The sequence below is a fragment of the Anopheles stephensi genome, chromosome 3 (genome assembly GCF_013141755.1).
Source record: "Anopheles stephensi strain Indian chromosome 3, UCI_ANSTEP_V1.0, whole genome shotgun sequence".
NCBI lineage: Eukaryota > Metazoa > Arthropoda > Insecta > Diptera > Culicidae > Anopheles > Anopheles stephensi.
Window position 1 is genome coordinate 78,192,306 of NC_050203.1, and position 27,199 is coordinate 78,219,504.

The following is a 27,199-nucleotide window of genomic DNA, read 5'->3' on the forward strand; positions in this document are numbered from 1 at the left end:
TTTGAGATTTTCAAACCCTGCGGTGTGTTTATTTTTCGGCTTTTGTTTTAAAAACAGGAAGTTTGTCAGATGAGACGATTGTTCAATTTTGTGTTTCACTGTCAACAGGAAGAATGTTTCATGGTTTAGTGTGTGTTGTGCTTGTGTTGCAATCATTCGTCTCAATGATTTTCATCTTAAGTGGTATTCTCCATCCTCTTACTTGCTACTGATTTATAACGATCGTTTTAAAGATTTGAGTTGAGTTTGCTTAAATACTTAGAAAAATTATACTTAAATTTGTTTTATACATTGCTTTACTTACTTAAAACTGAAAACAAAACCTTTCCTATGCGTGCCATATGTACAGTGTATGTTAAAATGAAATTCTATACGTTTCTGGTATTGGAAAACTAGTCCCCTATTCCACTAATCAGCATCAGCATTTGTTTTGTTCCACCTACACTATGTACAGAGTGACATTTAACCCTCGCGCTTGCACACACACTGAGTAGCATGTACATCACTTTCATTTCGCCTTTAGTTAAACATACTTATCGATCTGCATATCGATGTCCGGGTGATATCGCCATCAGCAGCAGGAACAGTATCGTCAGCAGCAAACAATTGCTGCGTATCTGGCGTCCGAGCTGTATGGCTGCCGGATGTTCGCCTGAGGCGGAGAGCGATGAGGAGAGCGACGAGTGGAGTGTCAGACAGGAGGTGCAACCATTGCCAGCGGTAGTGTTGATGGGAGGAAAGTGAGAAAAAGATTGTGAGACAAGTAAAGGGAAAATTATTTTCAAATCACTTTAGTTGATGGCAACTAAGTGGATGTTTCGAAACAGCTCATAATATACAACGTTTGCGTGGTCTCACCACTATCTATAGTTATGCGAGGATGAAGGTGTGCCGAGATGGGGAAAATAATTTTGATACAGATACTTGTGAAAATTAAAGTACGTAAGGAAGGGCCTCCCAATTTTAGATTTCGGCTCATAATAACTAATGTTGATATGGTCCCACCATATCAGAAAAGAACTAAAAAAAGGAGGGAATTGAAATAAAAATATTTTAACAAAGTAACTAAAAATACCAAACAGTTTTATTAACCTAATGTTAGAATAAGGCCCAATAATAAACCCGATTTTCATAAAACAATAATTCACATCAACTCATAATACACAATGTTTGGACGGTCCCACCAACTCACATCCTTTAATGAAATAAACATTGTCTAGTAAAACTTTATACGAAATTTGAACAGGAAATTAAACACGTATCATGTTGTGTGAAAATGCTCCTCACAGACACACACTTAGGCACACGCACACTAACAACAGCCCTAGCTCAATTTCGACTGTGTCATGTGCTTTTGCTGTGCGTGCCGTGTGTTGTCATCAACCCAAAGGGAGCCGTTCAAAACAAAACACGATTTCAGCCGACCGTGGTGTCGTGTGAAATATTGTGCCAGTTCATCCTCGGTGGCAAAATCAAACCAAACTCCACTCGGTACAAGTCACATTGAATTGTTCCGCACAGAGCAAGAAAAAATGGCTTCCAGGAAGCGAACCGTATTTTCCAACCCGTGTTCGTTTCATCGTTATTCAAACATGGTAAAAATAATCAACAAACAACCCACTGCCGGGGTATCCTGGTCGGTGTCGGTCTTCTCATTTTTCCCCGTTTTCCCCTCCACCGGTAAAGTAAAGCGTCCGTGAGTCAGCACTAACCGCTGCCGGAGCGCTTCAATTTTCACGAGGTGAATAATCAAAGAAAATCGACAAGCGAGATGAAATAACCGCGCGATGTTGCAATTATGAGGAGTCGAGTTGCCGGGGCTCGTTTTTTTCGCCACCGAGTTCGCTTAGACACTTACCATTCAGCACGTGCACGTGCACGGTGGTCGGATTGGCCATCGATGGTAAGCACGTGTACTTGCCCGAGTCGGTGCTGCGCGCCCGCTGGATCAGCAGATAGGACGTCGTTATGTCGCCCTTCTCCGTTATCACCGACACACCGCCCCGTGCCGAATCGTAATTAATTTCCTGCAAGGCAAAGCGGAAAAAAGAGAAGCAATAGAACGAAGGCATGAAGGCACGGTAACGGTTTTTCTGCGGTGTCAGCAATGACACGCGGAAAACGGTCGCCGTAGCAGCCCGAGAATGCAGATCGGTTTGAAGTGTTTAATTAAATTATCGATACCATCTAACGGTGCAATTGGAAATGTCGGTCGAGACATTTTGCGTCGGTCGCTCTTTTATTTTTCGCCTAATGGGAAGCTCGCTGGTGAAAGGGGGAAAACAGGAGCGCGGCGCTGGGGAAAAATCACACCCGGTAGCTTGGAAAAAGGCACACAAATTAAGGGAAATGATTTTCGGGAATGGAGATGGGAAGTTGTGCGCAGTGGAATGGGGATGTGTTGTGTGTGTGTGTGTGTACACCTGTGTTTAATCAGTTGCTTTCATTGTGTGAGTGGAAATGTTCCCGGAAGAGAGAGGATGTTTGTACAAAGATAAATAAGGTAAGCAAGCGCAAAGGAATGGAATATACTCGAAGAAGCAAAAGCCACTTAATGATGTACAAGATTAAAAGAGAAACAATGTTTAGATGAGAAGATGGAGCATTCTTCTTGGTTCTTTGATATGTATCTTGTTTTCATTTATTTATCGATTTATTTATGTATTTATTTAATTGCTTTTTAATATAATACTTTTACGAATTATTTTTTGCATAATTTTAAGTATTTATTTATTTAATTGTTTATGGATTTATTTTTTAATTTATTTATTCTTTTCGTTACTATTAGGAAGACGGGTAATATCCGAGTTACTATCTTCTCTTATGATGATGCCATACAATAAGCTCAAGGCTATAAATATTATTATAAAGAGATTTACACATTTTTATTTTTAATCTTTTACTATTTTAAATACAATGTGTAGACAAGTATGCATTCCAAATTATACTCCACATAAATTAATAGATTAAATTCTCGTGGAGATCATGACAAAGAAACATTCCACTATAAAAACTGCATTGTGTTTAAAAATGCTTAGGTATTTTTCATGAGTGATAATCTTTCTAACTATTGAACAGTCGTTCTTTTACTCCGTTGGTTCTACAACCTCCAAAGGTCTTGACCAGCCACCACTATTTTCTATGGCTTTGCTTATTCCCGTAGCTGGATAGTCAAAACTGCGTTGTCTATTGTTGCTCTGTGTAAATCTATGAGCAAGAAAACTAATTGATAAGGTAATTTGAAATAGATTTGCTTAACAATCTTTCAAATCAGTTTCAAGTATTTTCGTTCTACAAAGTGAGTTTTTCATTGCAATATTATCCAGGATAATGGTCATGATGTCTGTGACAGGATATCTTTTGATCATGTCCATCTGTTTCCTAAGCTTCTTTAAAATGAAGGAATTATTTACATAATTACTTCTTAGAAGTCTTAGATCGCTTAAAAAGTTCCCTGAGCATCACTTATGTTCCTTCCATTAGAACTTCATATAAAGCGAACCTTCACAGCCTTTACTGACGTGAAAGCAAAATATGAAAAACCCGTCTTGTCAAATTAAAAACATTAAGAGCATGTTTTTTCTCACTTCTTGTAGAAAAAACAACCCCATCCGACGACCTGTGCTCAGTTGATTGCATTTTAAAAATTCATTACTTTTCACGCTTAAAAAATTGACAACCTTGCCAAACCCGGCCTCGGGTTGGGTGCCGGTACAGGTGTGCCGCTTTTACGAGCATAAAACGTCAAATCAATGTCATGATGGTGATGCTTAAGGATAAGTTATCAGCACTCCCATCGTCAGCATTACAACACACTCCAGTGTGTGTAAAAGGTGGGTTTTGCTGTTGTTTCTAATAAATTAAGCCACTCACTTAGCTCTGCCGGGGTAATAAATGCATCCAAATTTCAAAACGGGCTGCTGCCGGTCACCTTTCTCCTGTCGGGTTAAATTTTCTTTCGCGTCAGTTTATGCGATTTGAGCGATGGGTGTGTATCTTTTTCGGCAATGGATTATTATTATCTGCTCTTATGATAAGTGATTTTCCGACGCTACATTCGTACATCAGCGCGGTTCGGGCGCTCTAAGCTACCGAGCAAGAGCCATATATTTCTTACTTATTTTCTCTGCTAGAGGTCTTATCTGGAGGGATAAAACGGGGACCTTATCGAAAATCACATCTTTTTGGGTCGAGAACGCACCCCGTGTAGCCTGCGGTACAATTTTTGGCTCGTGCTATTTTTCCTGCTCGAGGTGATTCCTTCATCGATCGAAACCCTTTCATGGCTGATCGCATCACGCGTTGTGTAGTCCACCTTGGGCGGCAAAAATAAACGACCAGGACCTGGACCGGGATCCGGTTGTGTAAGAAGGCTCTGAAACAATATTTACCTTACTCTGTCCAAAAGCCAAACCGAAAAGGTAAAGAAACGACCGGGAGAAAAGTTTCGATAAACAACCCTTTCCACCTCGTCCGGTTCGTCTCGTGCTCCAAAAGGAGTCCTGTCGAGATGACTCTTAGCATTAGCCCAAGAAAAAAAGCTGGGTTAGGTTCTAACACGCACACAAACACTCACTCTGGGGCGAAGTTTAGCTTGTGGTGGATTTTCCTGGATACCTCGATACCTTCGATGAGGCTAGTGGAATTTATGCTGTCCAACCATATTCCCACAACCGCACCAAATGCCACCACACCAGCATCCTCGGGAGCAGATTTAATAAGACAGTTTGCGAATGCCGGCACCCCATCGGAAGGGTCAAACGATGTTTTGGGTTTGGGTCCACCGTTCTAACAGTCACAGCACACTAATCAAAGATAAACACAGCGCACACAGCGTCCGGAAATGCGGGTCTGCTGACCATTCGACGCTTCCTGAAGCCTGATCGCTTTAACTTCAGAATTATACGCGAGAGCTCGGGTGTATTGGTCCGGGATTAGTGAGGAAGTCGTGCGAGGAGAAAGCGATGGTTTTTGAAGGGTGTTTTTGTGCGTCTCTCTCTCTCTCTCTCTCTCTCTCTGTCGTCGCAAAAGTCATACTTACCACACCGTTGTGCGTCCACTGGATCAGCGGCGGTGGTTCGGGCAGATACTGTACGATGCAGGTCAGATTAACGGTCGAACCGGTGTCAATGTATAGGTCCGGTCCACCAACGATCGTCGTGACGGGTTCTGCAAGCAAGAAGAAGCAACGTGCAAGCAAATACAATCTCGTGGGTGAGAAAATGATGAAGGTTTTCAGCCAAACGGTGTGATGTACGGTGTTACTTTTCCGGTAAATTTTCTACCTGCACGATAGCGTAATGTTTTCCGGCGCCAACCAATGTATGCCCGGGGCTATATGCTTTTCAAACGGATGGTGAACGATAGGGTGAGAGAGAGTTTTCTTTACGGCAAGGAGTTGCACAATGCTTTACTGCAAATGACGCCATTTCTTGAGGGTTGTTTATGAGTGGAACGAAGATCTGATCGAAAGGTGTTTGGGTGGATAAAATGCAGTGCTATTATTCTTCAAACTTGATAATAAACTGAGGGAAGGAGTATCGTTGGGAAATCTTGGCAATTTTTTTTAAATTTTTTTTAGAATAGAGAATTTGAAACTCTTCGTTAAGAAAGTTAAATTTTCTGAGCTGTAAAGTGAATTAAAGTCCCTACTTCGTCTGAAAGTAGTATGGTGTATGGTGATTAGGGCGGCCCGGTGGACTTAGTCTTCATACGGCATGACCAGGTAAGAAGAGGAAGATGGGGTGTGGTGAACCTTAGAGCGAATATCTAAACTTAAGGATGGTCTCATCACTGCAAAGCGACTTGGACTTGCCAGCTTCTGAAAAGTTGGTCATGTAATGAGAATGATACCAGGCATCCGACTTGATAGAGTCTTTTAAGGCCGTCCACGTTGTCATAGGCCCCTTGGAAGTACCTAGTTGAGAAAGACTGCTCGACGGTAAGACGTTCAAAAGCTATTTGGAGAGCTTCTTGACGATAATGATAGCTCTTTAGCGGTTATTTTTAGTGAGCCAAGACCAAGTTGAGTCGAATCTGAATATGGTGATACTGAAGAAAACTACTCTTGAACATCACTTATATCCCAAAGAAAAACAAATTACTCTTTATACAAAACTAAGTTACACCTCGGTCCTATGTACTTGAAATAAAGGGCTTTGGAATTGTTATTACAGATATTGCAGATGACTGTTATTATATTAAACCCGATTTGAAGTTGAAGAAGCTTCATCAGTACTTTTCATTGACATTTCGCTGCATATCAAAGGACTTGTTGATCGTTTTAAGTTTATCAACCATTTTCCACAAATCCTTACCAAACTGAAAGGGCTTGAACACTCATACCTAAGCAGCCTAAGTCCTTCTGAAGTTCAAGCTCAAAAAAACGAACAAACTCGCATGTCAATCCCTCGATGGCACATAACTTACATCAGCGCTATTAACATACGACAATCGGACATACGGTCGGTAACTTCACTCACGCACTCACATTAACCTTTCTGGTTTGCTGTCAAATATTAATTTAACCTCCTATCATCGCCTATCATACACGCCCTGCCTTCCCACCTGCACGCTTAATCGCATCCCGTTCCAGGAAACCACTCCCGTCCACCATGCTCCTAATAGAGATGCCCATCCGGGATTGAGTTCTTTTGCCCTGCCCCCGGGCTGCTTCTGCTGTTTTAAGTCGCTCGTGCCGTGTGACCCACATTTCATCTCGCTTGGCCTATCTTGCGCACAACAGCCAAGCACACCAGCCCAGGTTAGGTTTAATTAAAACGAGTGGAATATTTATCGTTGACGTAAAACGAAGGTCAGCAGAACTGTCATCCGATAACGAGGATACGTGTTCCTGCGAGCCCTTTTTTTTTCGCTGTCTCCTTTTGCATCGGAAAGGCAAGCCTCAGCCAGCCGGAAGCGGACCAGCGAACGGAAACCCGTGGCAGCATAAAATGTGAATGGTACAGCGATTCCCCCCCCCCCCCCCCAGCACAGGTTACGTGATTCCTGCCACCGAAGACATTAAGATTTATTACGGTAAGACAGGCCAATCAGGTGCCAGCTGGATGGTGCATTATTTATTTAGAATCTTTCCGTACTTAGCCGTCGGTACGGAAGGGCCATTCGCTTTTTTCGCCCGTGTCCTCTCCACACGAAATATGGATGTACAGAGTGCAAAGAGTGAAAAAAAACCTTGAAACTGCTTCCCAACTCGACAAGCTCGTAAGTAAAACGAACAGCCATCCGAAAAAAAACCCCGGAAAATGAACAGTCAACGCTAAATCTCACCGAACGTCGATCGTGCCCGCCACTCGTCGTAACCGATTCGACATCAACCAAAGAAGCAGGGGGGTAGTACTTTCCGCAACGATTAACTAGCAAAAGGAAGGAATTGAATTTTTCCTTTACGGAGGCCATGCTTTTATGTAGATCCGCCAGTTTACCGAAAGCAGGCGCGTCATTTGCAGCTCGAGGATTATTACAAAACTTCCAGCTGATAGCGATGGTGCCGATGATGATGATGATGATGATGATGATGAGACTATTTGTTATGGCGAAAATGCGCTATCATCTTGCCAGATGGCTTGGCTTTTTGATGGAACTTTTTATTTATTTTTAAGCATAGTTGTATCCGGTTATTTAACTATTCCTCTTTTAACATTTTGTTTTTTAATCCGTGAAAGCCTAGCTGTTTTGGCAGGATAGTCTTCGCTTTTGTAATACATCTACATTTTCCTGATTATGGTTTTATGTGATGAGAGAAATAAAGTTAGTTTTTGCCTGTGATGTAAAGGTTCTTTTTGCTTTTATTTTCAGCTGTCAAGTATGCTCCGCAGCAATAAGACCAGGCCGTTCTTTATGAATAAAAAAAAAAGTATGCTCCGCGCTGGTAGTTCAATACTTTATTTTGATTTTAACAAGTGGATTGTTCTTTGGATTTTGTTCTTAACAAAATGATTAATATAAGCGATCGATTTTGTTTTTTTTTGGTTAAAAATGAGAAATAGTTGAGAGAGCAATGAGAAATCGAGAGAGAGATGAGAGCATTCTGAGAGAAAATCTTGAAAAAATGGAAAAAATATCTAAAGAGAATTGAGAGAATGTGAGAAAGCAATGAGAACGAAATGAATACGATTAAGAGAAAATCTAGTAAGAAATAATAGCCTATCGAGAGAGAAATGGTATAAAATAAGTGATAATGGAAAGTGAAGTGGTAGAGAATCGAAAGAAAATAGAGAGAGAATCGATGGAGATCACAGAAAGTATTGAGAGGGAAACAAGAAATTATCAAAAGGGAATTGAGAGAGGATCGGGAGAGAAATAAAGGAGAAATGAGAGAGAATCGAGAAAGAATTGAGAAAAAGAATTGTGAAAACATAGAAAACGATCTCTCAATTCTCTCATATTCCTTTTTCATTACCCTCCCCTTTTTTCGTTCGAATTTATCTCTAATCCCTCTCGTCTCTCGTTCGAATCTCTTTGATTTCTCTCTCGATACTCTCTCATTTCTCTCTCGATTCTCTGATATGTCTCTCTCAAATATTCTTCGTTTCACTCTCATTTTTCACTCATTTCTTTCTCGCATTCTCTAACATGTCTCTCTTAAAATGTTCTTCCTTTTCTTTCAATTCTCTCTCGTTTTTTGACATTTTACGCTCATTTTTTTGCTCGATTCGCTCTCGAATCTGTCTCATGTCGTGTTCACTTTTCTCTCGATTTTGAGCCAACTCTCTCCAAGTTCTCTCTCGATTCCCTCTCGATGTTTAGTCATTTCTCTCCCGATTTTCTGTCTTGTCGCGCTCATTTTTTGTTTCAATTCTCTCCTTTTTCCCTTACATTTCTCTTTCGATTATCTATCAATCTGCATTCCTTTTTATTTTTTCTCGATTCGCTTTCAATTTTCTAGCAGGATATTCAGTCCCGATAATGGTGAGGCGATCTGGAGGATTCTGGATAATTTGAATCCCACTCCTGCCGTATAAAGCGTTATCGTCTCGGTCACCGGACTGTCCCAGACAAGAGAGCCATGCTGTTATTTAGAAATCAAATTTGTTTTCTTTTCCCCAACGTTCTGTCTCTCAAACGACAGTCAAGCAGCTTCAACTTTACATGAGATAGTTAAGCAACCAACAGCTTCGTTAAAATAAAATGATATAGGTTGTTTGTAAACTGCTATAATTTTCTCAAAACAATATTTTTGTGCAAATTGTTAGAGATTTGTAGTCCACTTTGCACCACAACAATTTATTGCGTGATGCAATACAATTATGAGCTTTCGTCTGTCATAATTTTCTCCGAATACCCAACCCAACAAAAATGTCCACTCATTGTAAACGACGGCACGCCATAATAAGCCATAACCACACTTTCCATCCATCCGTCCATCCTCACACCATTCCGAGAAAAAAAACCCATAACGGCGGCCTTATCCGCACCAGCATGGTACAATTTTCCCACAGATAAGCTTCTTTACGCTATTTGCCATAAAGGACCTTTCTATCAGTCGGAAACGAAAAAAAAAAAACAAAAATCATCCGACGTAATAATGACTTTTGGCCCGTAACCACGCCAGCACACACTTACCTACGACGGACAATGTCATCGAGTAGCCGACGGGCGGCGTTGTGGAGATTTGACACTCGTACACACCGGAATCTCGCTGCTGCGGATACAACACCTGTGGGAAGGAAATTAGGTTGCAGGAAAAAGAAGAAGAAAGAGAGAAATAGAGAGCAATGGATTAGCGATAACGTAAGGCAACCGATAGAGTGTTGAAGAAAAAAACCCCAGGTACAAGCGATAAGAAGAGACATCCATGGCAAGGTGATAATAGAGTTGTCGAGATCAGCATCATTGGGTGTGGCGGGTAGTGTTTTTCCCTGCCACCCACTTGCACGTTCCGGAAGACATTCCAACGCACCGGATGCCATTCAATTCTGTCAATGCTTGTAGCACGGAATTGGTGAGGTTACTATCGAACCTTCGACAGAACGATACTATCGGACCATCCCTTGGGGCCAGTTCAGATCGGATCGAATCGTATCGAACGATGCAGAAGATATCTTTAGCTTTCTTGTGAATTATAAAAAAAAAACACAAGCGACCAGGACACGTCTGGTGGACATGGTTGAAAATGCTATCGATGTCGTGTCTGCCGGATATGATTTCGACCTCTACATGACCCCTCAGATAGCAGATCGGTGCTTTCAGCCGTTCGGACCGTTTGATTGAAGCATGGCCATCATAGAAAATTGAAACGCAACGGATAGGTGACTTTTTGAAAGATGCTCGAGGGTGTGATCAGAGTTCAAGGGATAATTCTACGAAATCGAAACAGAGACATTTTCTTCCGGAATACTCGGCTACTTTCTTCTCGATACAGTAACAGCTCAGCAAAGGGGTAAGATCGAAGTCAAGTGACAATATTTCCGTCTACGAACCTTTTCTGAGCGAACTCATCTCGGAACCATCTTGCAGCTTCCTGGTGAAAAAGGTCTCCGGAACGTCTGCTCCGGACGGAACCGAGGCAACGGTTACAGTACTAATTACTTGACCTCCGGAAGCGGTTTCGGTATGCGCAAGTGATTCAGTTCCCCACTACCCCTGCATTCGTCCAGCAGCTGGGAACTACGCAGCGAGCAACCGAAGGAACCAGAAGCGATGACGGCAAAAGGGCAATTAGTCCGATCGTATCCCTTGATAAGGTGCCGGTTCCTTTTCTGCTCCATTTAAAGTTGATGATGGTCCAGCAAGGGTCGAGCGAGGGAAGCGAAGGGGGAAAAGGTTCCGGACCGTTGCTTATCACCATCGTCCAAGACACAGGCTGATGGTTAACCCCCTGGCTGATGTGCTGATGCAGTCCAATAAACGAAGAATCTACAGCGTTCATCAGCATTCGTGTGTGCGTGTGCCTTTTGGAGCTGTTTTTTGCTCTACTTCTCTGCAATTTTTGTTTGCCATCCAAATCTACCCTGTTTGCGGATACGCATCAACGATTAAACGCACGCAAAACAGTGCGAGAACCGAAAGCGTCAGGAAGGAAATAATTCAACAAGCGGAAGAGTAGTTGTCCTCAGGAAAATGAAGCAAACAAAATGTGAAAGTGTGACAAAATAAGAGAACTTTCGCTGTTGGTGAAAACAGTGTTTGCAAACCAAACAAAGTCAAATAGGGGTGAGAAAGCCACTAATGGGAGAAAACTCCACACAGAAAAAGACGTTGATGGCCGATATCGAAAATCGAAATTGAAATGCACTGCAAACGAATGTACGAAAGCGTGATGGGATGGGAAAATAATTAAGAAAGATTTGCGAACAAATTCATCGCCGCGGATCGCTTCCGGGGATGGTGGCTTTTCGTGGAAAATGTAAAAGTTTCGTTTTCGAGGAAATGGTACTCAGAAACGCACACGCTCACACACCATAGAAACATGGAACGAATCCAATCACAGAACAAGAAAAAAAGAACAATACAATGGCGGAGAAAGAAAATTTCTCTCGCTCTTCCCTCCCCCCTTCCCCTTTCTGCTACTCCTCCTCTCAATAGGCTGGTTGTCAGAATTTCAATCGAAAGCGGGTTTTTCCGTGCGCGATAATTGCATTATCGCACTACTCCCGGGAAAAGTGAATGCGTGAACGGTGCCTCGTTGAAGAATGAATCATCATTGCGCTTCATGGTTCAATTTATATTTTTGCAGGAATTTAATTGTTTGGAAATGTAAGGAATTTGTGTTCCGTGTCTGCTCGTGGGTTTCCTGCATTTTGCGTACGCTTTTTCACGTTCGCTGTAAAGGCAAATGAAATGATGCTTTCGAAGGAATTTTGTGTGTCAGAAGTTGAGTAGAGCGATTTAAGGTCGATTTAAAATTTGCTGAAAGGCATAAAACAAAATGTTTATATATGTTACGATTACATAGAATTGTAAGCAATTTTGAGGGGATGATTTACCGGAAATTTAATAGTTTCAAACGTCAAGAGCGGGAAAAGCTTCCTGTTTTGTCGAGGGACGTGCGTACTAGCTAGAATGACTCAGTGAGTTGAAGCCTACAACGGCCTAAAAGGGTTTTATCTCTTTTACTCTCTCGCCTTCTCTGTTTATCTCTCTTTTGCTCTGCCTCTGATCCAGCAAAGCGATTGCCAATTTTGGGTTTCAAATCAATCCCAGGTTTTGCCGGTTATAGACTCGTCCTGTAAGGAATCTAAAGACTGAATATTTCCTTAATATTTCCAAAGATATTTTTATTAAAGGTCTACCGACGTTTTTGCATGCCATGCCGGAGAACAAGTCCTGTCATGGAAAAGACTAGTATTGCTACTACAATTTTAAATAACCGTTGAATTGAAGAAAAATAATTTTAAAGTAAAATAAATCAATATGTGGAACCCCTAAATGTAGGCAATTTGCCAGTAAAGCTGTTTTGAGCTCTAATTTTAAGCACAAAAACATCAACTATTGTTCCGTTTCTAATTTATTTCAATTTTTTCCTGATTTTTTTTTGCTTTGGAGCAGCCCTCAAAATTCCATTAAATGTAATCCATTGGAATAGGAAGCAACCGTAGCCACACTATCATTCTCTCTCTTTCTCTTGATACAAATTAAAATCAAATCTGTTCGTACTTTCATAAATTATCCTTTCCCGTGTTGCTAAGACGAACACGGCTTATTACCAAGCTACAAACCCGACACTAAAACCCCTTAAGCCCTATAAAATAAAACACACCGACTCACACACACTCTAACCTCGCTTAACCGGGGCCAGAAACATTTATCATCGCTCCGTGAAAAACCCCGGACCCCGGAGGTCACCAGTGTAATGCTTTCCTGTTTATAATAGTTTTATTGGACCGGTTGACCAACCATTTCACCATTCCAGGAACCCATCTAGTTTGGAAGGATGATTTCTTTTGGAACAAAAAAAAAACGCCCAAGACCCAAGCTGTTCTTGGTGAAATGGGAAAGAAAAGGGTCCGTTCCATTACCACATCCGCGTTGCGTTTGGGGCCCTTGCCGAAAGCCCGCTCCCGAAAGCAAACGGATGATAGTAATTAAACTCTGGATAAACGCAACCCATTAGTCACACGAGCTAGTGATTAATATTATTGCCTTTTCATTTTGTAGTCTCTCTGTCGCTCTCTCTTTCTAACTCTTCGCCCACAACGCTCCTTAAAAACCCCTTTCGATTCCACTGCTATGTATCACCCGGAAGGACGGCTAAAAACAGACTGGATGGGGTTCTGATTTCGCTGACGCGACTTTCACTTGGCCTCTTTAACCCTTTTTACTTCCCGATCAGGGCACGTTTCGCTTCCATCACCCACCAAGCACGAAATGAGTTTGGCGAGCCGGCTTTTTACCCCTCCAAAAAAAGAAGAACTGGGCGCATAGAAATAGAAGAACTCCATTTTCTAAGCTTCTTTGGTGCTCCGTTTCGTACCAAGACCGTTTGTCCCACAATGGAAACCGCTCGCTCCAAGATTCAAGGGCGGCACGTTCTATCATTTCCAGTCCATTTCCGCTAATCATCGCCGAGCAGATTGGGAATTCGACGGACGGCAGAAGCTTTTACGAAAGAATTACCACCGATCTGCCGAAGTGCAATCGTAATGAAATGGGGATGTCCGGAGTCTCCACGCTTTTGGACAGCTTACAAATTGCGACTGCGAGGCGCGCGCGTGACGGTTGCGATGGTGACAATTTTCCGACTCCAGCACTGACTTAAGCGTGACTCAATATTTATCACATCTTTCCATTCCAGCCCAGTGCCTAAATAAGCTGGTTGGGGTGTGGTGGCTAATTCCACTCGAAAAATTGATCCTCGCGGCTCATGCTAGAAGGATTCCAAAATAAGGGCGATAAATTAACCGATAAACATCTTAAACGGATGAGCTACGGGCGGGCAGTGCAGAAGCTTTGCGTTGCAGGACGTACTTGACGGAGCTCGTCTTGAAGTTCGGTGGATACGGAGAAACCGGAGACAATGAGCAGGGTGCTTGTTTACTTTGGATTGGTTCAAGGAAGCGGCTGAGATTAGGAAATTGGCCTTATGACAAAGAAATCACGTTCGAGAGCGAAGTAGTAACTAAGCAGGTCGTCGTTTCGGTTGTCCTTGACAGTATTTCCTTCGTTCGGTCCGCTACTTGCTACCAACACCGAACACTGCTTTAAGCGTATCAAGATTTAAGACACCAAACGCTCGAGCGTCAGATCAGCCTGTCTCGATATGGTGTCATAATTAATGTTTCCCGCAAAACAATCGCAATTAAGGAGCGAGTGCGATAAGAAACTAATCTACCGAAATGCCATCTGTGTGGTTACGGATCATGCCATAACACAACGCGAGCTGGAATTTATTTAACCACCTTCAAACGAGCTGAAACGATCCGCCACCAGACGACCTTAACCCAATCAATGCTGGGGGTCGAAAAATTGGAGTTATAATGCATTGTTTGTGTGTGTGTGTGTCTGTTTACGCGTGCTGTTTACACGGTCAGCTTAAATTCAATTTATTTTTATCGGTCTCATTATACCGGTCACCGAGCTCTTTTTCGGGGTATTCTGGACTGTATAATTACACCGGTTTATGACCACGGTGCAGTTACACTTGGCTTCTCTTTTGTTAACCTTGCGGACCATGCGGGATATTCGAGACCCAAGCAGCAGAGCGTGTCAAAGATTTCCAACGAACAGGTGAAAATATCATCAGAATAAAAATTCCACGATTATTACGGTTCTGCAAAAAGTCCGCAGCCCAACGGAGCATCACCTACCTTTAGCGACCAGTCGTCCAGCTGGGGATTATGTACACTCTGGTACCGCTGGTCCGAGGTATACGTTGCCTTGCCCACCGTCAGCAGATGCAAATCCCGGTGCCGGATCCAGGAAACCTGTGGAGGACGGGAAGGGAAAAAACGGTCCTTTTAATTAAATCATCCCAACGAGGAGGCCCCCACGGAGGTGGCTCGCCGGCTTTAGCTTACCGTCCTATTGCCCAGATTTCGTACGCGACAGTTAAGATAGGCTGTGTTGCCAACGAGCGCGGTGACGTTTCGTGAGGCCGAGATGTCAAAGTATGGTCCCCGGTCGAGCGGACTCTTGCCAATGCCGTCGTCGTTGATTTCGTTCTCATCGAACGAGGACGTTTGGAAGTAGTGTTTCGGTGGGGTGTACGTGTGCGGTTCGTCGATGTCCATCGTGTACGAGCAATGAAGGCGACCTGCGCGACGGGGAATGAAAAGTGCACGGTTGGAATGTTATTAAAGCGAATCTAATTAGTTTGACAGATTCATTCAGTTCGAGTGAAAACGAGAGAGTATAAGTCGAATTGAATGATGCATTCTTGATTTCATGGTTTTAGTAGTCACATTTCGAAGACATTGTTATAATTGGAGCATTTTCCTCGAAAAACAGAGCGCAAAAGTCGGAATGGAGGAACTGATGTAAAATTCATTGTAACATCGTTACTATGTAGTATCGGAAGATTCAATACTAGTTGAAGTCTGCAATTTGAATCGTTTCCAGAAGAAATGGTGCTGCTTCGGAAGAGGAAGAATAGCAGCTACCAGTTTGATTTCTAAACCTTGTTCCTCTAGACGCCCGGATGTTTATTGGAAATCAATCGATAGCATTCCATCACAAATCTCTTTGCTAAAAGAATAGACTGAGAGAAACTTAAATTTCAAAGAATCCCTCAAAGAAGGATTTACTTTCTGGATCAACTATCAATCGAGGTGAGCTTCCCCGAACTTAAGAATAATTATTCGAATCAAAATAATCCTTTTCTAAGCAAGGAACAAATTTGCATGTGTTTTAAGCAGAATGTCTATGTATGATACGTAAATGCAAAGAATACGACCTGTTCCAGGTTCTACGTCCTAGGAAGGTTCTAGAATGCCACCGGGGGAAGTTAGTTTTGCAGTGCTCCTTCTCATTTAATATGGATCTCTAACGAGTTAAGCAGAGGTGATGGAAGAGACGCCCAGAAGTATGCAATACATTTAAGCCCATTCTCATTTTAATCGTTATCGGATTTTTATTGTAATCTAAGCGATCCCAAAGGGCTAATAGGCACATCCAAAAGCATCTTCAATATTTTTAATTTGTTCTACAGTTTAATTTATTAAATAAGCTCAACCTTTTTATTTTTCATTCTCAAAGCGACTATGTTAAACAATGCTTGACAAATGAACAGCTTAAACAAGCCGAAAAATATTCCTTGTGGTATATTTGTTTTTGTTCTTAATAAAATAACACTATTTGAAGCTAAAAAAACAATGCAGAATCAACCAGATCATGGTTGGGCGACAGTTTTTAAATAACGCAAGGAATGAGCATAGCTGATTGCATACCTCTCGGCGCTGTTAAGTAAAATTTTAATAGAACGCGTTTTTGTTGGAGCAAAAGCTATTGTTTCCATCTGTACTAGAGGAATTAAGTTAATTGAAAAAAAGTCCCATAACCCTTCTATTTCGAAATATGTATTTTTTATAAACAGGGAAACGATTCAAAATGAAGTACCAAGCTCTAATGGGTTCTATATTACATCATCTTCATAGGGCAGCCAAAGCACAGTAACACACTAACCAACTTTATCTTTATTCCGAACTCAACTTCTACCAATCCAAAGTGTAATGTTACGGAACGGAAACGCTAGCGGCTCGTTAGAATGGAGCATAACATTTGCCCCCTTCGTTGCTGAAAAATCGAAACACTCATCACACTATTGAGCCAAACATAACCGCACCACTACCGAAAGTCTACGCCACGGAAGTACTTGCCTCTTCGCGTATACATTGTACTGGTATTTAATTTATGGGAATTAAATACTACACGGCTCTACAAGCACCTGAATCGTTCAGCGTTTCATAGCAAAGCGTCTCGAGAAAAGCATCCTCTGTCACACACAGAGAGCGAGACTCACCCAAGCGCACACTCCGGCGGTTAAGGTAAGGGATTATTTTCCCGATGCACGGGTAGGTATGCACGTACATGTCTCCGAAGGGTTTTTTGTGGAGTGGGCGGCAAAACCCCTTTTTACCCGAGCGCTTGTTCAAATTAATTTCATTTCCCAGGAAAAGCGTCCACAGACCGACCGGAGATAGTATAAACTATCTCGTGAACAGGAAGCGAGGTTGTGCGGACGGGGGCTTGGGAGGGGGGGTTTAAGGAAAAACATGGCGACATAGTAGCTTGCCAGCGTGCCAGCGAGACTGTGCTGCTGCTGCTACTGTTGCTGCCGGTGTTATTAGTGAAAATTGCAAAACCACAAGCATAGGCAACGCCAACAGGCACGGTGTCTTGGTGAGTCTCGAGCCGGGTGCACCATGTTAAGGCGCCCTGGTGTGGGAGAAACTCATCCCGTGGAGTGGAAAACTATTTCCCCACGAGATGGGTTGAGTGGAGAAAAAGAAAACGAATTCCACTCACACAGACACAAAAAACCCCGTTCAACGCACAAAAAGGACGAAGGAAAATTCAGTCCATAACAGCGGCAAATCATGCGCTCTTTTGTTGAGAACGGCCTACGAGGCGGGAAAAAAAACCCCGAACCCCCCCCACCCCACTTAGCTCCGGGTGGGATGTTCCAGTGATAACAAGATGTGGCGGTGGATAGCGGTACTTACCGTAATTTATATTTAAAATTATCATCACTACCGCTAGCTGTCTCATAGTTGCTGCTAGTTGCGGTCCGTTGGCTTCATATTCTGTGAACGAGAAGAAGAAAAAAAAACCGGGGGATGAAAACTTCGACGAGAAGCGAAAAAAAGTGAAACGATTTTAGTGAAGGAACAAAAAAAGGTGGCCATCACAACATGCTCAGGTGTGTTTTTCCTGCATGGACTGAATAAAACACCATTCCAACCGACGAACAAAAGGCTCATTCATTTAGCTTTTTATTCGGGCGACCGACCGCCAGTGCATTTGGAGGGCGTGCGTGTGTTAATGCAGCCACAAACTAAACACCGTGACCGTGGACAAGCGTACTGGCTGCCATACCAACGCACTAACAATCTAATTTACATTCCACCATTGGCCAACTTCTTCCATTTGGCTGATGAGATTCGAGCGGCGCTGAATGAATTCAATCTTGGTGCAAGCTGGTGGACAGCAGGCGGACAACTGCCTAAGCCGATTGTAAGTTTCACCCCACGAAAGAGCGCTCTTCTGGCTCGCGTGGCCCGAAGGAGGGAAAAGTTTCGCCTTAACGCTTTGCATAATGGAATTGTTTACTGCAAGTGTAGCACACGGTGCACCACCAGGTAATCCGACCGAAATCCGCACCGAAGATCTCTTTAAGCGTTTCGGCCCGATGTTGCGACGACACACGCAACCAAGCGGACCCCACGGTTGGTGGTGGGTAGCGATGGTTTTGGGGGCAAATAACAATTCCGTGAAGCAGAAACATGTTGTTTTTTCACGTGGGCGATTTTTTGGGAGTTTTTTTGTCGTCTTTGAGGTTTTGGGTTTGGTAAAGAAGGTTCGAGCGGGCGTCAGAGTGTTGACGTTCCGGAGTTGTCCAAGTGGCAGCGAAAGGCAGCGTTCCGAGAATATGCCTGGTGGGGGACAACACTGGCAAGATGATGGTCTTTTATCAGTGTAGATATGTTGTAGTATGGTTAGAACGATGATCTGAAGCTAAGGCAGGGTTGTCAAACATACGAATTTTTGAAATATTTTTATCAGCACTGCTTCATATTTAATTCGGCTTTTTCATCTTTTCATATTTTTTTAGTCTTTTCATCACTTTCTCCATTTTTTCTTGTTTTCAATTTTTCATCTTAGATTTCCTGCAATGCTGTGTGCCTTTTACGTACGACTTCTTTTATTATATTTTAATCTTTGTTAGGATTTTAATATTTTTGAGTTATTTTACAAAATTTTCGATTTTCACAGCGCATGAAAAAATATTTTATGATTGTCAAACCTCGAATGAATGAGACGTTATTTGAAAGATTATTGCGAACTTTTAGCTGTTTTTGATATTTTTGCCAGAATTTCACTTCAAATAATGGCAACATGGCCAGGCCGTTCTTCATGATTGTAGTGTAAGGTGTATGACTTCAAGAAATTTCCTAAAGAGACCAACAACCTAAATGGTATAACAAAAATGTAATCAGCAAAAATCTGGAAGTATTGTAATAGTTACTGCACTGTTAAAGATCAGTCTATTATCTTCTTCTTCTTATTATATTATTGGCATAATAACCTCGAGAGCCTGCTATTCCTGGCTTTCTGTGACTTATTTTTTCCCGTTGATAAGTATTCAGCCCTACGTACGGGGAGCCGGTCAGGATGGGATTTGAATCCCGGTTCTGCCATGTGAACCGTAATTGCCTCGGCCACCGGACCACCTCATTGTCTTATTATAGTTATAATTAATGCCTGCACACGTAAACCATTCATCACAATTAATCTGGGTTTGACACCACTGCCCTAGTACCATGTGGCAAACGGTTTGCTTTTGAGCATGAGAGTTTGCTCTACTATCAGCTAATTTTCCATTAAGTCAACACAAAAAATACAACACAAAAAAGGCAGAAGTTTGGCTTGGTTGATACTATCAAAAAAGTGGCACCACTTGAGGCAGTGGATTTAGAGAAAATTGTCCAACTTTTCTGAAGAGTTTCATCATCTCGAGCGAGCAAAATTTCTTCTCCTTTTTTTTGTGCTCACGCTTCCACACACGCACACACAGGCAAAAAAAACTCCTGCCAAAGTCATCTTCCACCGAATGGCTTGCTCACCACATGACACAACACATTTCACTGTGAACGCCAGTCCATGACGAGCACAGCTTTACTAATTAGTGTCATTTCGACGTAAGCATCCTCGGGCCAAGCTCCGAGGTTCGACCAAGGGGTCCGAAGGGTTTATTTCGCAGCACGCAGCACGCAACTGTCAGTCGGTTCCCGTTTAACCTCCTTCACCGCTTTCGTGCTAAAGAGGTCCACCGGGAGTCGAAGTTTCGGCGCTGTCAGTGCCGGGGGTACAATCTCAAGGCAAAGGAACTGGGAACTTGGAGCGCTGAACTAATTTGTTGTAGCCGGGCTGGAGCGTTTCGGTGCGATGGCATCGCTGTCAATTTTGTCGCATCCCATTTCGCGTCTGCCAATGACTGCAGGTGTACTTTCGAGCGAGAGAGCGCGCGGTTTTGTAGCGGTAACTTTCCGGAAACGGCTTGTGCCTGCTCCGGTAGGCTTGCTGGGTGGGTGAGCAACTAACAGCGAAGCGGGGGAATTGCATTTTCTAGCTGGTTGAAGTACGCTCGGTGTGAGCTGGTTGTCCGCAGCAGAATGGATGGAACGCTATCAGTGTCACTGACGATGACTCAATATTTCTTTAATGGGGCAACAGTTGCGTTGCGGCCGAGCACCAACAAAGTGACCCTCCGGAATTGTCAGCACTGCCGGGGGGAGTAATCCGCTCAGGAATTACTGAGCAAGAAACGGGACCTACGACACTTCCGCAAGATGCCGGAGAAACTTGAAGCTAACTTTGTATCGTTCTCTGGCGAAACATTCTAGTCTTCCGCTTCCGGGACCTTCACACGCTGGTTGAGTTTATATTCTGACCATTAATTCAATGTTGGCAAGTGGTTTGGGGGTTTGAGGGTAACTGTGGGCCCTACCGGTGCTTTATAATTCGTGCATCCGGAGTAGCAGTTTGCTTGCCCAACTCCACATTCCTTCGTGTTCTGCCTGTGGGGAACATTACAAAATAATTAGATTGTCATGCATGTTTTGCACAGCAGCAGGCGAGCTGTATCAGTAAACCACTGATTAGGTAAAGGTTCTTGAAGATGGTCCCCCATGCACCAATCAAGAACGTTGGTGATGTGAAGATGGAAAATCGATCGAACGACAAGATGGACACGGCCAAAGGAGCTTAATTAAGACGACAGCTGACAAACTCCTACCGAGAAGCGGGGAGAATACTTGACTGCCTGTATCGACCCACTAATACCGTCCCCAAACTCATCGGCACAGGGTAAACTATCGTATCATGTTTTGCTTCGCCCAACCATCCCGGCTAAAGTCATTAGATGGCCCTTTTGCCTCTCCACCATTCATCTCGCGTCCTGTCAATCAGTGTGGGCCAGATGGCAGCATTTTCGGGGGAGAAGAAGAAAAGTTTTCTCAACTGGTGTGTTTTTGTCGGTTATCGCTTGCCGGCCTGCCTGGTAGGGTGGAGGTTCTCAGGTGTTGGTATGGTTTGGATTGATAGTGAGAGTGCATTACTCGAGGGTGAAATGTAGATGAACGAACGCTATACGATCTGCATGAGAAGTGGCTTTTTCACACCGGACCGGATAGTTTCAAGTGTCCGACGGCTAAAAGCTTCGGCTAAAGTTTCATTAGATTGCGAAGTGGGTGTTCAGGATGAGAAAAAAAAAGAGCCAAATTGCTACCAAAACAGGTGAGATCTTAATTTAGGTTCCAAGGCAGGTGTCTTTAGTGGACTGTCTTCAAGAGATTTCGTAATCATCATAAAGTTTTTGCTATCGTTTTTTTATGAGGAAGAAATGTTTTAACCTTAATGAGTAAGTTGTTATTGTTTCGACTAGTAGTTCACAAGACATTAAAAATTAGGAAACTTCCGAAAGTTTAACTACATAAAATAGTGAAACAAAAGTTTTAGTAGCAAAGCTGCTATCGATTCAATCCCTTTTTGAATAAAACAACGCCTAAAGATAGACAATTTGCATAGCAAGGTATTTTATCAGCGATTCAATGCAGTGAATTATCAAGTTCCTTGCTTCTTACGTCCTTACGTTCCTTCTTAGAATGTCACCTTCGAACGGCTGATAAAATAATTAACATGAGTTTCATCCTGCACACTAAACCTCCACACATGGAACAACCTACATTCATTATCAAAAACTATAAAACACTCCTAAACATTGAAAATTGTGTTGTAATAGTGAGCTCATTATTTGCGTTTTCACTCCCGCTCGTCCTGCTGCATCCGACAGTTAACCACCCAACCAGCCGGGTCCAAGTGTTTGGACCTGTCGATGGCAAAATAATTGAATTAATTGTTCACAACATGGCGATAATGAGTTTTATAATTTATGATACCAATGAACGTGACAAGTTTGCGTTCTGCACCAACCACCCACCCCTTAATCGAGCTGCTCCTTTTCCCGCCCAACCCCTCTTTCGCTTTTCCCTTCAACCTTTTCGGGGACATAAAGCGCAGCAAAACTCGTTGCTCGTATAAATAATAGCCGGGACCCTCATCAAACTGCTGCAACTTTGCAGCTGGTTGAAGTAAGGGGACACATAGCCCCGTTTTCCTTTCCTACCCCACCTTACCTTCTCAGGAACTCACCCTGGAAGGGCGGACAGGTAAATCGTTTAAGCTGAAATTGTTTACGTGCAACGTGTTTATTGTTTCGGGCCTCGACGGTGAAGTGTTTTAAATGGCGCACAATAAGCATGGCTTTCCGGCACAGCAGTAGTGGTAGTAGAAGTAATAATAATAATAATAATAATGTGCCTCCCCCCATCGGAATGAGCCCACTGTGGACGATTATCAACACGCACAGCCGGTTGGAGTGGGGTTTGCTGAAAGGTGTGGGAAAGGGAACGAGGGTGCTAAACATGTTAATGCTCATCCAAAGCCAAATGGGGATGTTTTCTTTTTTTTAATGTGTGTTTTGTAAAGAGTGACGGTGAAACAAAATAGATTGTTGATGTGTTTATCACGTGATTATCGTGTAGTGTGCCAATGAGTGTATGCTGAACAATGCGGTACCTGGCGATAGTTTGCACCTGTGTGTTTTGCGAGCATCTCGTAATTTGATCACTACACGAAATACGGTCATTGAAATGGGCTTATGTCTTTATTCGATGCGTGGGATTTCGATCGCGTTATTGATAGAGCGCGAGTCTTAATTGGAACATAATTTAACCTTCCTGTTCTATTCTGCTTCAATGTTAAATATGCTTTTTACTTATTTTAACTGATTTTTCGAGGTATACCCCTTGAAAATGATAAGATTAGCTTTTATTTAAACTCTTTTTTGTTTATTTTAGGGAACAACTGATTTATTGAAAAAAGAAAGAAAAATGAATATTACTAATAAATATCCTCAATGGCCGTTTCCAATCAAAACGATTGCGGGAGTGAAAAACATCTACGGGACAATCATCAAAGAAACCAAACATGGAAAATGAAAGTCTCCAATCCTCATAAGTATAAATGAAAAAGAAAAAGTAAAAGAAGAAGAAAAAAGAAAAATAAAATCGTGACCAATGAGACAGAAAATTGAGACAAAATTGAGAAGAAACAGAAGAAGAGAAAGCATATAAATTGAGATAAATGAGATAGAAAATTGAGTAAAAGTTAAAAGAAAGCAGAAAAAGAAGAAGAAGAAGAAGAAGAAGAAAGAACAGAAAAAGAAGATGAAAGAATGCCTTAAATAGAGAAGCAGTATCGGAAGGATGACGAAAAATAAAATGAGCAGTGGTTAGTTCACTGAGTTGGCTATAAATATGTCTCACAAATGTCTTTGACTTACTTGCGAGTTTGTTGTTGCTTTCAACTTTTTGTTATAAAGTCTTCTGTCTTGTTTTGCTCACTACTTTCGTTCGCATTACATTTAAAAATATTGTAAGATCCAATAATGCGTTTTTATGTTACTTTTTGTTTGTCTTATGACAATGAATCGATTGTGACGACGAATTATCAATCTATTCATCGCATCACAACTCTTATTTCCAATCGTATTGAATGGAAATCAAACACAAAACAAAACTTTTTTCTGTATCACTTAACTTTCCGGTGAAAACCACACTGTTTTCCAACGACAAGAAAAAGGAAACCCATAAACAAGCACGCAGCCATTTAACACCTCCTTAACGAAATGTGTTTGATCAAGTTTCCCATCATCCAATCGGTACCGGAAAAAGGGATGATTCCCCTTTTCGAACCAGACTATCGGACGTGTTTTTATATTCATTTCTCCTCGCTCCATCCGGTCTTTTTTTTTGATTCGATGGTTTTACCTCTCAAAAAGAGTGAGTGGCTTTAAGAATACAAAAAAAAAACAGCGGACGCACCAAACCCAGTTAAAAAGGGATTGTGTTCACTGTGGTGAAAATGAGTTCACCATCACTCTTCATTTGCTCGTAATTTAATCCTTTCGGGACGCGGATATTACAAAATCCATTAACTTGTTGTTGACCTCTCTTTGAAAAGGAACCGAGCCTTTGGTTGAAGTTGCGCTCTGTTTCGCTCGGTTTTTTGCTTTCATGATGAGTTGTGGTATAAAGTAATGAACAAAAAAAAAAAAAAGGGGGCTGTGATTTTCGCTAAGAAGGTTTCTTATGTTTCACAGACGGATATGTAATCGAATTACGATACTCGGTGTAAATAATCGGGTTTTCCTTTGTCCGTTAATAAAATGTTTTCCTTTAAAATGAGATTATTCATCGGTTTTGTCGGAGCTGATTATGTTAAGCAGATGGTTTGAATAAATCAACCACTTCAGTTCAATCAGGTAAAGTGTGCGAGTGGAAAGAAACATCATCAAAGCAAGCAAAGGACGCCATTATGTGCCCAACAATGAAATGGAAACCCTTTTCACACCAAACAAATAATTCTCCCCATTCAAAGCGAGCGAGAGAAGATGAATGAATGGGGTTGGTGATTTTTTTTTTGTGTGTGTTCCGCACCGAAATTGTAAATACAAATTTTCTTCTGCCTTCTGTGGTTTCACTGCTCCGTAGCTGCTCAACACATAAAAAGCTGAGCTCCCATTTCACGGACCACGAGTCTGCTCAAATGTTGCTCGGAAGTCAGCGGTAAGCTACCGACAACGATGAGGTACCCGTCACGGGTAATATAAATCACCATTCATTCTATCGGACTCGATCTCGATCAGCTTTTTGACCACATCCGCGTGAAATCGAGTTGTATTTGATTTCATGTTCGGCTTGCGTTTTTGGGCAATGGCTTTAGAAACTCGCGAGCCTGCCTGCTTCGTTCGGTGTCGGTGCCAAGCAAGCAATTCTCAACTGAATTTCACATTCATTTGCTTTATTTGCACGTGTTTTCCTTTCCGGCGTCCTTTTGATTTATTTGTTATCAAACAAAAGGCACCACAGATTCGGTTTGATTTTTCCGTCCGTCAGTCGCACGCAATATTTTCGTACGCAATCTGATTCCGCCTTTATTTTGTTTGCTCACCGTGCCTGTGTGAATTGTGGACGAAAAAAAAAAGCTTTGGAATGAGTAAAGGCACGTGTTGTCAGGGAAATGTGCTATATTTAGCGTGCTTTCAATGGAAAGCTTCAAAAGGGAAAATAAGCTGCACATTGACGATTCGTTTCAGTGAAACATCATCCTGCCTCATCACCAACAACATCACCCCGGAGCATGTTTTAACCAGCAGCATAATTTTGTGTTCAACAATACTCGAAAAAAGTAAATAACAATATAACGACGGATCAAACGTACCTGTAGCTGGTAGCAGGCCGTATCTCATTACATCCAGCAGCGCGTTTCCTGTGGGAGCATTTCTACGAGTTAACACTTGGCGAAAACCACTCACCCTGAATGGCTGATTCGCATTCCCACGCACGGGCGTTTTCCCGGAAGTTTACTCTTCCTTCCTCGAACTGTGAGCAAAAAGCTGCCAACTTCAATCAAAACAACACTCACACCCACCGACCTTCAGTAACACTCGTGGAAGGATAAATTGGCTTACCAAACGCACACGCTCATTAACGAGCAATTGGAAATTATTTTATCATTTGCACTAACACATTTTCCCGAACACTGCCTGCGGATGGCTTCAGGCTAGTTTCCCTTCAGAAACCACGTTGGAATGCACTTGTGACACTCACTGTTGTGACAGCACGAGCCCAGCTGTCGGCAATAGTGTCCGACGGAATATTGGCCGCTGCTCGTGGGGGCAAAATCTAATTTTCGGCAACTGCGTCGAATTGGGTCAATAGAATCAAGCGAATTTTTCGAACCACCACTACGCCACACGGCAACTGTCTGGCCGGGAAGAGAAAAGCCACCGTCAACGACCAGGCGTCTCCTTTCGGAACGGTTACGAATGACCAGGCGTCTCCTTTTTTCCAGCTGCTACTGTTACGAACGACCAGGCGGCTCTTTTTCTTTTTGTGAACGATTACGAACGACCAGGCGTCTCCATTTCACGGCACTATTACGCGTACACGGCCTACACACTCACACTCACACACGGACACACCAAAAAACATTCCGAAACGTTCCCGTTCGCGGTTTACGATGAACTGAACCGGTGTACGCTGGGTTGGGATCGTTATTCAACCTTGTCTCCCTTCTTTTTTTTCGTACCGAACTCGGCGTGAGCCAAATCTTCTCACTCGGTGCGAGACGGTGTGAGGAGTTCATTCCGATAGTGAGCGTTACTCACAGTTACGCTCAGTAGAGCTCACCGACAACGACCCGTGGTGCGCATGTCCTCTCCGGACCGGATGTGAGATCATTGTTGAAGTTTTTGTTTTGCTATGAATCCTACCGTTCTGCCACCGCTCGCTACACGTTTTGCACGGATTTATGGTCGCCGTCACTGATGCTGCTGCTGCTCCCGCTCAACTCAGAAAGGAGCGTCAGGCTCAATAAAGTACCGATTGCTCCCAGCAGCATGCCGAGCGGTGAAAGGTGCAAGGACACGCCTGTAATGAAGAACGATGGCGTGAGGAAGCCTCACAGATAAATGCAACCCGAATGAAGGTCAGTTGATCAATAAAGCGAAACGAGAGTAACACAGTGGACAGACAAAAAAAAAACTAGATGGCATGGAATTTGCTTCAAAGCCAATTTAACATTCAAAAAGCACGGACCGTGCTCGTTTACTCGGTCACTTATAAGCCGCTTCAGATTCGATGCAACTGCAAATTTGTGATCTGCTTAACAATTGCATCATCATCATCATCATCAACTACAGAGCCAGTCTCCGCCTATGAGCGGATGCAATTGCGACTGGGGAGTACAAGCTCGCTAATCAATGCTAACACGATCGATGCTGCACTTGCTGCCACCTTCGGGCCCGAGCATTATCCAACCCGCTTTACACCGCATGGACGCTGCAGATGGCTTAGGCTGGCTTGCAAAACCACCGTCCATAAATAATGTCCGATACCGGTGTCAGATTCATATCGAAACTATTCCACGTTGGATATCAATGAATCAAATCGGGAAC

General features: G+C 42.7%; 1 protein-coding gene across 3 annotated transcripts; it reads right to left on the reverse strand.

Annotated features, from left to right (window-relative positions):
• On the reverse strand, nt 1-26,269 carry LOC118514648 (zwei Ig domain protein zig-8-like). 3 transcript variants are annotated; one of them, XM_036061676.1, is made up of 8 exons: nt 25,462-26,269; nt 17,622-17,702; nt 14,979-15,214; nt 14,769-14,885; nt 9,586-9,679; nt 5,042-5,169; nt 1,859-2,027; nt 1-652 (listed from the first exon to the last, which is right to left on the reverse strand). In XM_036061676.1, the coding sequence occupies exons 1-8, from the start codon at nt 25,487-25,489 to the stop codon at nt 534-536; spliced, it is 972 nt and encodes a 323-aa protein (XP_035917569.1). In that variant the 5' UTR covers nt 25,490-26,269; the 3' UTR covers nt 1-533. The 3 variants fall into 3 exon arrangements, with proteins under 3 accessions (XP_035917569.1, XP_035917568.1, XP_035917567.1); XM_036061675.1 differs by having other exon boundaries at nt 1-715; nt 25,462-26,262; XM_036061674.1 differs by having other exon boundaries at nt 1-718; nt 25,462-26,262.
• Between the last annotated feature and the right edge of the window lie 930 nt (nt 26,270-27,199).